General features: G+C 43.7%; 3 protein-coding genes across 3 annotated transcripts; 1 reads left to right on the plus strand and 2 right to left on the minus strand.

Annotated features, from left to right (window-relative positions):
* Window positions 1–240: 240 nt before the first annotated feature.
* LOC102714148 (serine/threonine-protein kinase rio2) lies at window positions 241–3846 on the minus strand. Its single transcript, XM_006646486.3, has 13 exons — window positions 3583–3846; window positions 3425–3471; window positions 3077–3147; window positions 2873–2986; window positions 2603–2778; window positions 2416–2504; window positions 2204–2321; window positions 1949–2022; window positions 1829–1876; window positions 1570–1735; window positions 1062–1178; window positions 886–957; window positions 241–816 (listed from the first exon to the last, which is right to left on the minus strand). The coding sequence occupies exons 1-13, from the start codon at window positions 3664–3666 to the stop codon at window positions 523–525; spliced, it is 1470 nt and encodes a 489-aa protein (XP_006646549.1). The 5' UTR covers window positions 3667–3846; the 3' UTR covers window positions 241–522.
* Window positions 3847–5660: 1814 nt separating this feature from the next.
* Window positions 5661–6470, plus strand: LOC121053271 (protein ORGAN SIZE RELATED 1-like). The gene has a single exon (XM_040519953.1). It carries the CDS (start codon window positions 5753–5755, stop codon window positions 6215–6217), a length of 465 nt encoding a protein of 154 aa, XP_040375887.1. The 5' UTR covers window positions 5661–5752; the 3' UTR covers window positions 6218–6470.
* A 6444-nt stretch (window positions 6471–12914) lies between these two features.
* On the minus strand, window positions 12915–13349 carry LOC121056728. The gene has a single exon (XM_040529988.1). The coding sequence runs from the start codon at window positions 13347–13349 to the stop codon at window positions 12915–12917; it is 435 nt and encodes a 144-aa protein (XP_040385922.1).
* Between the last annotated feature and the right edge of the window lie 411 nt (window positions 13350–13760).

Consider the following 13760-nt stretch of genomic DNA (forward strand, 5'->3'; position numbering starts at 1 on the left):
AATTTTGTTACTAAACTTTAAAGGAAATATATTTTCATTGTATAAACCTTTTCCCCATAACAGTGTTGGTGATGTGAAGCTCCCACGCAACCTAGTTGGCATGGCAAGCAATGCTACCACACCAATATAGCAATGCTGCCACACCAATATTGGTGTCGTGGCTGAAAGTTTATACGGTAAAATTATTTTTCTCCAAAATTTAGTAATAAAATTATTTATTAAAAAGGTTTGAAAAAATTCAAGCTAGAATAGGCCAAAAAAGGTGACAATTTTGCTTTAATTCAAGTTGTCTAGCAGCAAACTGCAACAACGCTCATGTGATGAAACATATATAATGTTAGATGGCTTTTAACTTTATCAACTAATCAGCAGGCAATCATAGAGAAACATCACTCAGATGATCAAAACTGTGAAAAGAAGAACACAACACAGTGTGCTCTCATCCGCTCTTACAGCCGTATCAAACGTAAGCTTGATTTATCTTCAGTTTTCCTGCTATAGATGACCCAGAACGAACAGCAATCACCATTTGCATGCCTGTCTCTCGATTTTGGAATTCATAGTACCCTTTCCCTTGTACTTATACGCATTCCTTGATGTCAGAGGCCTTCTCCGCCCATGCACGGCAGCAATTGCCCTCTTCCTTTGCTTGTTCAGTTGTTTTGCCAAAGCATCATCCTCACCATCAATATCATCTGATGAGTCATCATCATTATCGTCATTGCCTCCTGATTCAATTGGCTCATTAGCATCCCCATGGCTAGAAGGGGATGGATTCATCAAGTTCTCACCACTGCGACTTGTGCTCGTCTCGTTCTGCAAGGTAAAACAATGTAAGCACCGTTGATTGTCAAGTCAGTACTCAGTAGAATAGATTTGACTAACCTCTCCAGCAAGAGTTTCTGGTTCATCTGAATCCCTTGCAGCAAGAGTGCAATCAGGCACCTCAGCTGAATCCTGAGCAAATAACCCCAGATTTGACAACTTGAGCAAATTGAAACTGCTAGATTTTTGGCAGTAGGCAGAATTTGTTGACATAAATTAAACACATAGATCAATACCTGCTCCACTATTTTTAAGGAACTGATTTTAACAGCCACATCATCACCATCTTCATTATTTTGGTCTGATGTTGAATCATCATCTGAGCTTTCTTCTTCATCGTTTTGGTCAATATACTGTTGTCAGGTGAACAAAAAAGAATGATGACTATGAAACAGATACTTGATTCCCAACACACAGAGTAATGAAAAAGGGTTTAGTCCATGGCTGACAGTAAAAATTGTAGCTTCCACCATGTTTGTGGCTCCTATCACATTAGGCTTGTCAAACTGATGTTGAATTTGTGTACCAACATAAAAGTTGACAAAATAACAAGGGAAAAGGAGTCTATACGTAACCACAAAACTGAGGCAGTCGTTAATTGGTCCTGGGTTACTTGTTGACACTTGAAACAGAAGTATTTTAACAGGAGCCCAGTAAAATTATTACCCACGATAATTGTGGCTTTGCTATAGACTCTGAAATATAAATATGCACCAGCAAGAGATTTGTAAAAACTAAACTCACATTATCCATCTCAGCTTGTTCTTTTCGGGTGAAACCACTGGCAGCTAGTTCCTTGTCCAATGAACCAGCAGTCTTCTGTACAGACAGAAAGGATGGCCTGCCATTCTCATCATCATCAATGTCTGATCCATCCTGTTCTTCACATTTATCTGATGAAAGATGAAACCTAAAAGAAACAAAGAAAAGAAAGCTTATTGATAAATGTGCTGCAACATATCCAAATGAAATGTTGGGGTTTCCATATTAAACAGATAATAACCTCTTTTTAAAGAATTTGTAGATACACCCAACATCTCGATCAAAAAACCTGCAAAAGCAAAATTCATGAATATTGAATACAAAGTAGTCTTTCTATTAGCTACTAGAATATGTCACATACATCTGAGCATTCCGATGTGAAACGGATACCATCTGCGGGAAGTCAATCATAGTAACTTTCTCATCATCATCAATCTGCAATATCCACAGACACACACATAGGAAAATATGACGGCATCATTAAGAAGCTAACTCTAGAATCGATCTAGGATTGAAAACTAGAAACACTGTTCAAAATTGACATGTTTGACCATTTGCAAGCATATCAAAGACTGAATTATCTATGTAAACTTATAAAAGGTACAAAAATGAATACCATGATATTAAATTCATTGAAATCACAATGAATCAGCCCATGCTCCGCCAAACGAACAACAAGACCAAGAATTGTGTCAAAAACATCATCTGGATTTTGTAACTCTTTTACTTGAACACTACATAACGAAAAACAACACTTGATCAATTACTGCATAAAGAAACCCAAACCTTAGATTCATGTAGTAACTGAATGATAATACTGTCACTTACAGTGGATATCCCTGCACAAGTGACATAATCACACAATGCCGATTGCAGTCGACGGCGGTGGGAACTGGAAATCCATGGTCTCCTAAGGCCTGGAATTTCATACAAAAAAAACACTCAGAAAAATGGTTATCAAACAAATATGCATCTAACTTCAACTGGCTTGATGAAAAGCATATTCAGTAGAAACCTTCATAAAAGCAAATTCCTTTAGAGCCGCAAGTCGTGACAGATACAACCAATTAAAGCTCCTCCGGTGTGCTAAATAGTCACGCTTAGTTTTCACAGCCCTAAAAGATGTCCTACCCAACCTATGAAGCTTCATGGCCAAAACTGTACCATCTTCTGTGGCAACCTCAAAGATATCTGCAGGTAATGGAAATATGAATATTAGAACATTTGATATGCATTTGTAACAGATAAAGTAAAGCATGAGCTTTTCATCATCAATGGCATGCACCTGACTCCTTTCCAACACCAATTTGCCGACCAACTGAAGTAAATACTCCACGATTGACCAAGGTTTTGATGGCAAGGAAGTCATACCCAAGATAAGTGAGCCTGTACCCATCATCTGAATCCAAATGGACAAACAAAAGCAGCACATTAACCTGATTTTTCATCTAAAAAGATAAATGAACAAGATTCAGCACCGAGAACTCACACTTAGCAGCATCATGATGCACCAATTTGTTCTTCAACAAATTCCGCAGCACTTTATATGTGCCTCCGTGCCTAAATACACGACGAATTAAAAAAATAAAGGGTATTATGTTACTACAGGTCTAAAACCACTCTTTTAGGCAGTTAATTCAGAATTCCAGTTAAAGTTGATAAACATCCATTCGTACGTCCACAATACCAAACATACCCAGTTACAAGTTCAAGAGATACGTTGATTCACATCTCCATACTAGATAGGAGTAGCCAATTGACGAACCGCGCAGCACAATTTAGCAGCCACCGACAAAATACAGCAAAAAAAAAATCCTGAACCAATAGTAATACTCACTTCAATCCGGCGATGCGGTCGACGAGCTCGGCAGGCACGATCTCGTGCTGTGAAAACCAAAAACCAAGGCCACGACGTCAGGTGAGGCACAGCGCGCTGAAATTCTCACGCGGTGCGGTGTTTTTAAGGCTGGGCTGTACAAGTGCGTCAGGACTTACGTTGCGCATGCCCATCTCGACGGCGGTGAGGACGCGGAAGTCATCCTTGGAGAGGTAGCGGAGCGCGTTCACGTCAAGCTTCATCGCCTCTTCGTCGTCGTCCTCCTCCTCCTGCTGCTACAACGGCTGGTCTGCCCCCGTGGAAAGGCGCGCGGGTCGGGCTGTGAGGGGTGGGCGCAGAGGAGGCAGCGTGCGGGGCGACGGCGAGCGGCGCTAGGTCAGGGCTGAGAACTGCAGGGAGGCTGGGAACCGAAGCGGCGGCGGCGGCGTGGGGTTGGGAGGAGACGAGGAGAGGTGAGTCGTGGGCCGGGGGAGAGAGATGTGAGGGGAAACGTGTAGGGGTAGATGATGGGCCGGGTGGAGAGCTGGGTTGGGCCTCCATGTCTCCAGAAAATAGATGTGGAGATGGGTTTTGGCTCCGAGGTTTATTTTTTTTATATCGTTAAGAATACGTTAGTAAATGTTAATTTATAAATTATTTTTTTATTTATAAATATATTATTTGATTTTTTGTAATCAAGGACCGGACAAATCCAATTAGGAACTGATCATCGGTGGCCTGGTGCCATTGAACAACTCGCATCGCATGACATTTCCTAGTCGTGCAGTATGTAATTCCTCCCCTTGCCATAAAAGTATTTCATTTTATCTTTTTTTTCCTTTGTTGTACTCACTTTTTCCTTTCTCGACTGGGTGTGCTAGCCTACATGAACCAATTTATGTCAGTTCTGAATGCTCTTTAAGAAAATAACTGAATTTTAGCCAGACATATTGTAGACGCCACCTGGTCAAGATAGTTTCTCTTCGACCAATGAGACAATCCATGATGATCAGTCCGATTGCCCAGGGACACACAACGCCATGCGAGCAACTGCTGAAATCACCGATCCTACATGTGCACCCACCAATAATTCAGCACCCACCGATTATTAGGGCACCTTCAATGGCTAGTACTAATATCCACCGATTATTAGGGCACCTTCAATGACTAGTACTAATATGGATGCTTACCGATAGAAAAAACCAAACAGCTTACTTAAGAGTTCTTTCTCCCAATAGAGAGAGGCACAGTGGATGCTAAATTTGTTGGTTTGTCATAACAACCAATTCCAGTAGCACACATATATGATTTAAGCACCCTGTGACATCGCTGCTTGTAGAAGCATCGGTTCCACATGTCTCCTTGATTAGGTTTGAGAAAGAAAAAGTCGGTTTTCTCCCTTAAGCACCTACTGAAGCAGCGCATTGGAGATGCCCTTATCTGCCGTCGAGCGAGCGCTGAACCTGCAGCAAAAGCAGGCATCCATCGGACGCCGAAGCTGTCGGCCGGCCGGCCGGCAGCCAGGCAGGCAGGCAACACGAAACGGGCCGGGTCTCGCAAGGAGACGAAAAGACGACCAGCTACCGGCTCGGTCAGAAATCACATCGCGCCGCCGAGAGCCGCACAACCACCACCACCACCACCTCGACGACGACGACGTCGAAGTCGCAGTAACGTGCTCGGAATTCATTCACCCACCGCTGCTGCACATACACCGCACCGGGGCGGCCGGCGCGCCGGCTCCGTACTCCAGAGATCTGGAGCTTTTAATTCCCAGGATCTTCCCCGTTGATGTCACTGTCGGTCCTCGCCATGGTACGTACGGCCGGCCGTGATTGGCATGCAAGTAGGAAGGAATAGTATAATAATACGGATTAGATTAGCTTAGCTGCCAATTAAAGTCCGGTCAAATTCTGCAGCTGTAGCATCGCGAATAAAGCGCATACTTTGCCTCTCTGCTCCGGTTCAGAGAATCGAGCAGATACGATAGCAAACTATAAATCAGCTATAAGCATATTTTAATGAGATAAGAGGTAAGAGAAAATAGATAGGCTACTAATTTATAGTCAGCTGCACACGGGCTTCAAGACAAAATATGTGTATGACATGTGAGACTATGTATTGATATTTTGTAGCTAACTATTATATACATTGGCTATTAGATTGGCTATACATGAATTGGAGCTACTGGTTGATGAACTTGCTCTTAGAAGGAAGGAAGCAAGCAAGCAAAGCAGCCTCCTTTTTATATGCTCCAATGTGTGCTGCTGTCTCGGCTGATCGGAGAGGACCAGAAGCCCGGTCGAGCTGCGTTCTTTGAGATTAAGAGCGGTTTGGTTGGTTGTTTGGATGAGCCTTGCGTTCCGCGTCTCTGAGCCTGAATCCTGGTTCTTGATCGCGCCGGAGGCGGCGGTCGCGAGACAGATTCATCGGCCGGTGATGGATCAGAGGAGAAGCGCCGGCCATCGTCCTAGGCGGAGGCAGACGGCCGCGGATGAGGAGGAGGAGGAGCATAGGCTGCGCACGCCGCGGCGGCGTCCGGGGGCGACGCCGTCGAGCAGCAGCCGGCGGCGGGTCGCGCCACCACCGGCGCCAACGACGACGACGACGCCCGGCTACTTCACCGCCGAGCTGGTGATGGTGTTCCTCTGCGTGACCGCGTCGCTCGTGCTGCTCCCGCTCGTCCTGCCGCCGCTCCCGCCGCCGCCGTCGCTGCTGCTGGTGCTCCCGGTGTGCCTGCTCGCCGTCCTGGTGGCCATGGCGTTCGTCCCGCTCGACGCGCAGAGCAACGTCGTCGGCTCGTCGTGCTTGTAGAGAAGGAAATTATTTTCTTGCTTCTTTTATCTCTTCCAGTTAGTTTAGGTTAGCACAAAGAAACCGGCATCACTTGTTAGATTAGTTGGAGTAGTTCATTATTTGGTTGTAAACTCACCATAGTTTACTGCTGATCTATCGGTGCTCCTGAACCTTACCACCATGGAATACACATGCTGCCATGCCATCCCTTCAGAAATCAAAATGAACATTGTATATCTCGCGTCACATGGATGACGTGATCACAAGACAAACGGTCTCATCTTTTTATTCTTATTTTAACATATGATGTTATTGATTCGTTTGATGAACATTTGTCTAATTGTCACATTTACAAACTTTATATAAATATACAAAAATATCAGGTATAATTAAAATATATATATTCAATCACGATAAAAAAATTATAATTAAATAAGACGAATACTTAAAAAACATACCTATTATTTATTTTAAAAAAGCAGCTATATATTACAGTGGTATTTGTATTTGTCATGTGCTCGCGGTTAATTAATCTACACGCAGGCGTGCATGTATTCGTTGTCGTGCCGAACTTAGATTGGACGGTGTAAGAGTATCTTAACAACTCATCCATCCCATTCTTTATCCTAAAAATTAAGAATAAAGATTACAAATTGAGCTTCAACAAAACGGCTGGAGGGAGAATCTTCATATTTGGATGATCTCTCCATCCTCCAAAGAATTCTCTAAAAAGATATAGAGGATGTCATATATATACATGATTTAGCGGAGTATAAAGAGATATAAATGATAAAACAGTTTAGATAATCATTTAAATAAAAATATAAATGACATGCTCTTCTTTTTTCTCTGTAGCCGGCCGATCTCTCGCCCGAGGCACAGCCCACGCGCACGCGGCCGCCCACTTCCGCGCAGTCGCTGACTTCCCCGCGCCACATGATCAAGCCGGCCGAATCGCTGGGTGTTCCACGAGATCCAAAACGTGCGCGCCGCGGTGGATCATGCATCAACAAGAACGCGCGCGGCTAACCTGTCACCGACTCACCATTCACCAACCTGCAGTCAACAGCCGAAGCACGTGTCAATGTGTCACATATATATTTCGTCTTAAGTAAAAAGGAGCACATTCCTTAGCACGTGTACCATCTTAGGATGTTTACCATGGACTGTTAAAATATTAGTTGGGACTATACATTTAAAATAAATTTTTATTTTAAATTATACAAATTTCAAAATATTCCAGTCAATTCTATTACTTGACGACCATTCCTATCATTTTCCCCATCCTCCTTATCTTCATAACCATGCCTACAATATCTCTCCCGCCCAACATGTGTTGCCACCTGTTTGTCTTGATGATCGCGGTTACGTTCGAACCAGCATATCCGGCTAAACTAATCTTCGGTTTTCGTTAACACACTTTTCAAATTACTAAATAGTATATTTCATAAAAAATATTTTATATAGAAATTATTTTAGAATATCAGATAAATCCATTTTTAAAATTTTAATGAGTAATACTTAATTAATTATATACTAATTACGTTTATCGTTCTCCGTACGGCTAATGGACTTTTGCAACATGTAGCTTCGAACGCAGCCTACAACACCCACAAGAGGCCAGTTGATCGACCCACATGTACACTTTTTCCTTCGCCCCTCCAACTACTGGCCTAATATCACACGGTTTTCTTCCTCCATCTATTTGCTTCCATTTTACTTCTTTTCCCATCATTTCCACCATTTCAGGTGCCCCCGTACTACCCTCCTTATCCATCTCCACCAATTGCAAACTAGTTTTATGCCCTTTGTGGTTCTATCACACACTCTCCCTTCTCCGTCCTGTGGTGTGGTTTTGGTGACATCATTGTTGCCTTGATGCCCTCAATACTCCCATTGTCACCATGCACCGCTAACGCGACCTCCCTCTATATCCAATGAATATCCTCCTCCCACCCCCTTTTACCCCTCCCACACCCCTAAGTCTTGATGGTAAGGTTCGTCGTTATTGGTTACCGGTAGGAGTGGATATTAAGCCAGCTCATCTTGGTTTAGCTTGTTAGGATAATGAGTTACCTCGGATCAGCTCGGATGTCAGTTCGTTTAGCATGTGAGTTAGCACTTGTCGACGAAGGTTGTTTGTCTTTTCACCATGTCTTCATCCTCCACGTAGAGTCAGAGAGTGTGACCGCGAGATGATAAACGACCGATTGGTTTCTTGCATACACACCACTAGAAATAGCAACACATTAAATTGGGTGAGATTGAGAAGCACTGCACGTTTGCAAAAGGCACCCTTGAGCAAAGGAATGACAATAACAGCCGACATATAGTGAAGTCGTCCTTAACTAGTCGCGAGATCGACGAAGGAGCCCAGGCCACAGTGTCGTGGTGGGAGCGAGCTATGTGGGGATAGGAGTGCAAGGTACCAAATATTTAGGTGAGGTTGTGGCGGTGTTAAGTGGTCTACCGTTTTAGTGTTGGCGCAAAGAATGAAGATGGAGTGGGAGCACTGGAACGTTAGCTTGGCTCATTAAAAAGTTGTAAGAACGGTCGAACCAAGAGAGATAACAAGCCACCCATTTTTTTTCATCCCTATTCATCAGGTTTCATCGGACTCGTTTAAGTTGGAGGTTTCTAGCCTTAGTTTGCTTTTGTTCTAGCTTGTAGGTTGTGTGGTGTTTCTTCTGGAGTTTGTGTTTTGCTTGAGTTGACTCTTGTTGGATGTATGAGCTCCTCTGTATAACCGGTAACCCCGGTGCCCCAAACTGTTACACTTACCGTTGCTTTAATGAAAAAGAAGGGCAGTGTTGTCTTTGTAAAAAAAAACGGACCGAAGCACTTGTTGCAATGCACAACAAATGGTCAACAACAAAGCCGCAAAAGTTGGAGGGAAATCCACAAGACGTAAACTTTTGATTTTCGGTCGAATGTCGCTTACAAACTCGAAATGTTCTCTTGTTAAGAGAATGCATGCACAAGTTTTATTTTATAAAAATGGTGATACGGGAAAGTTCAGACAATATAAAGAGGAAAAAACATATTCACTGAGTCACGAGGCCCATGGCCCATCTGCCGAGACAGGAAGGGCGGTCCACGAAAGGGAACAAGGAGGTCAAGGCTGGACCAGATAGCGCCGGTTGGGTCGGGACAAAACCGCTCTGTTTGTTCCGGGCCATCCTGCCCGCCCGCCTGCCCGCCTGATCCTGTGATCCAACACTGCGGCCGATCCAGTATCACGTCACGGGCTTCCCTGCCACCGATCCGGCACGACCCAGATTACCTGCCCAGCCGGTGCATCCCATGCATGCATGGGCCTTTGCCAGCCTTAACTGCAGCCCAAGTGGGCCCAGGGCTACCGAACTACTGTCACTAGTACAGGTGCTGCCTCCTGCTCCGTCTGAAAATAATTTCATTTTTATTCGTCCTAGATTGTTCTCAAATAAAATCTTTGTTGAGTAATCATCACAGGAGAGTTGGTGAAAGCAGTAATAAATGTATTAGAAATATATAAAGTAGAAAATAATTATATTAAGATTTTGTTTAGCCTTTTATTGGTAATACATAATGAGCAAAAAATGAAATTATTTTGAAACATATGTATCGTTGGTCTCTCTCTTAAGCAATTCACCAACTTAGGTCATGTTTAGTTACCAAAATCTTTTCCCGAACAAATCATATTGAATCTTTAAACAACTAAATGAAGCATTAAATATACATAAACATTAAAACTAATTACATAGTTAAAATTGTGAGACGATTCTTTTAAGCTGAATTTGTACATGATTAGTCATAGTGCTACAGTACCAACGTGTGCTAATAACGGATTAATTAACCCAAAAGATTCGTCTCGCGGTTTCCAGATAAAATCTAAATTTTGTTTTATAAATAAACTATGTCTAATATTTTAAATATATGATCATACGCGTCGATGTGACGTCTCTTCCCTAATTGTTTTTTCAAACTGAACGCACCCCTTACAAAGGTTCAGTGCTCGCTAGCTCCTCCTAAAGGGCACAGTGCGACAGTAATTTTGATGGCGTACTACTGGTGATGAACAGAGGCAGATCGGGACGGATGGGGGATGCACACGCACGTAGTAGTACGTACTACTACTGGACCGGAACCAGCTGCATGCCAAAATGCCTCGAACAAGACTCGGGTTTCGATGGGAGCTACGTAAACAGTGTAGAGCCGCAGCCTTTCCCAACTGTGTTTGATTCCATCTGCTCCGTTCCCCCATATTACCATGACGGTATAGACATGTAGAGGAATGTGTTTTTGCAACGAGTTGCATCTTTGCATGCAGATGACGATGGCAAACTATCTTGTCTAGTTGTCTTCAAGTTGTAGACGACTGGACGAGATTGTTTGACTTTTTTAGGGAAAAAAAATCAAACTGTGTATTTGTAAATTAAAACAGCTGGTCCATTCTACTAGTAGTACTGCCGCCGTGTATCACTGCCGGGACAAATGAGCGTTCAAAGGAACTAGCTAAGCACGGATACAGAGCAATTAATTATCCTTTTTTCTCTGCCCGAATTACGAAAGGCAACTAACTTGTCTGCAGGCTGATGGCATTTAGCAGCGTGTTGGTTAATGCTTCAGAACAAACACTACTACGACTAGTGGTATAGTGCAACTGTGCAAGCAGAACGATTGAGTTGCACTCCATCTCTACATGCATGTATGTGGAGACGACTATTGATCGAACGTCCAGAGAGAACTATTGATGATCTAGCTGCAGAATGTTCAACTTAATGGGGTTTAAACTACAGAACCAATGAAGACACGATGGATACAGACTATGTGTAAGATAGCCAGAGGGTGAAAGATAAAATATTTTTCGGATTTTTAATATTTTTAATGGTATTAATTGATAGAACTAAATACTACACAGATGGAAATATACTAAATTTATACATATTTTTTTTACAAAAATGTCGTTTAAACATAGTTTAATAAGTATGCGGTGAAAGAAAAGAAAATATGGGAGCAAGAAAGCAGCCATGGTATAGACTATAGACATGCATGCATGATACGGAATGTACAGGTCACGCGTAGTACGCATTCTGTCAGTACCCTGTCTGCCTGTCACATAATACGTACAGCTGTACATATGCCGCTAAGTTAGGCCCGTTTGTTTAGTTCCCAAAATTTTTTGGGAGAGATGTTTCATCGGCGTGTATGGTTATATATTTAAAGTATTAAACATATTCTAATTACAAAACAAATTTTAAATTCTACCTGGAAATTGCGAGACGAATCTTTTGAGTCTAATTAATTTGTATATTAGTTACTGTAGAACTTATGGCTAATCATGCACTAATTAGGTTCAAAAGATTCGTCTCACGATTTTTCCAAAACTGTCTAATTAGTTTTAATTTCATTAATATTTAATACTCTATTTAGATATCCGAAAATTCCATGTGATATTTTTAGAAACTAAACAGAGTCTTACTATAGATTCACGGGAATAATAACAACAATAACATTTCAAATCATTCCACGTATATTTGGTTAGCGTGGCCAAAACAAAGATTAAAGGCGCCAGTAAGCACTAAGAGCAGATACAATAACAGACTATAAGTCAGTTATAAGTATATTTTAAAGAGATAAGAGAGGTAGGCTACTAATTTATAGTCAGGTACACACGAACTCTAAGACACATGGTGTGTATGACATGTAGAACCATGTACTAATGTTTTATAGGTAACTATTATATGAGTTGGTTATTAGATTGACTATAGACAAATTAGAGCTAGTAGTTGGCTATACTATTGAACTTGCTCTAAGAACAATATAATAGCAGGCTGTAAGCTGACTAAATGCTTATGTAGAGAAGAGAGGAGAGGAGAGAGAGGGGCAGTGGGCTGTAATTTTATAGCCAGCTTGGACACAATAACTAAAAAATTATGTGAGAGTAACATGTGGGTCATGCATTAATGATAGAGAGCTAACTACTATTTGAGTTAGCTAAAATAAGATTAAAAAAATCTTATAGCCAGCTTTGCTATATTATTAGCCTTGCTCAGCATGCGATGCAACATGTTGTGCTGCATGCATGCATGGATTCTTTATCTCGAAAAGCAGCCAGGGGGACCACGGTACTCTCTGGGCTCTGGACCGGGCACCATTCAAGTCACGCTTGATCGTGCGATCAGAGGCCATTTGAACTCGTTTGAATCTGTACTTTCCCGCATATATATACATATCTATCTGGCTAGGTAATGCAATTGCGTGGCGACGGTCCCGGCCTCGCCGGAGAAAGAACTCGCCGGCCGTCGCTCGCGAGTTCGCCGCGCCGGAGAGGAAGGAGAAAACACAAGCGTGTCCGTGTGTTATGTCGAGCTGAGTATTCCGTATTCTCTCTCTCTCTATTTTTTTTTTCTGCTCCGTGCAATCCTAGGACAGTCAACGCTGTATCTCTCTGACCCGCTGTGTATTGTCTGACCTCCTCATGTGCTGCTGCAACCGAGGCGCGGCGCGGGTCGATGCTGCAGAAACGGGAAACGGGAAGAAGGCCTCGAGTCGAGTCGGCAACACAAGAGAAATAAAAAAAAACACGAGAAAATCCGTGACGACGACCACGTGTGTTCAAGTCAAATCCTGGCCGGATTTGCGTTGCCGCATCGTGGCAGTAGAGATTATTTCAAAAAAAATTATGAGACGAATTCAATTAAAATATGAGAAAAACAATTTACAAGGAGTCATTTCAGGACCAACTGCTAACAATGCCACTGTCGTCTTCTCGCTCTGTTGCTTCCGGCGGCGGCGGTTCCGCCGGTGCGGCTGAGGCTGCATCCGCGACTCCGCCGTCTTCCTCCTTTGCAGGACCACCGGCGGAGGAGAAGACGCTGGCGCCGACGCACGGGCCGCACGTACGCTCCACCCAGGCCTCCAGGTCGTGGCGGTCACCGCCGGCGGCCTGGCCGAGCACGCGGCGGCCGAAGCAGAGTCTCCCGACGGCTACGGCCACCGCCGCCAGCACGGCCAGCACGGCCAGCATTGCGATCACGGGGCCGTAAGACCCCCTCACCGCTGTCGTCGTCCCATCCCCGGCGCCTCCCCCGCCGTACCCCACCACCGGCACCATCAGCTGCGACGGCGGCGGGGGCGGCGGCGGAGCGAACGCCGGCATTGCCTCCATTCTAGCGCTGTCTGAAGCTCCAATGGCTCTATTCCTCGTGAGTGCTCTTCGTCGCCGAGCCTATCTCAAGCGAGACCAGCTTGAGCCCCTGCAAGAATGGTGGAAGAAGAAGAAGAGGAGAGAGACTGGGAGAGTGTGAGCTGCTGCTTGCTTAGCCTACCACTCTACTACACAGCATCGCGTTATTAATTGATCCTCTCTCTCTCTCTTCCTTCATGTGGCCAGCCAGAAGAAGGCAAAGGAAAAAAAGAGTTCAACATCACTCGCCACAGTGGCATTTAAGTGCAAGTTTCAGGGTTTTGGCTCCAAGGCGAAAACTTGCGTGGTCGTCGTACCGTTTCTACCGTGGTTGCAACGGTAGATGAGACGAACGGGCTGGGCCTTTTTTTACAGTGGATGTTGGGATCGGTT

This window comes from Oryza brachyantha, chromosome 1, assembly GCF_000231095.2.
Source record: "Oryza brachyantha chromosome 1, ObraRS2, whole genome shotgun sequence".
Taxonomy (NCBI): domain Eukaryota; kingdom Viridiplantae; phylum Streptophyta; class Magnoliopsida; order Poales; family Poaceae; genus Oryza; species Oryza brachyantha.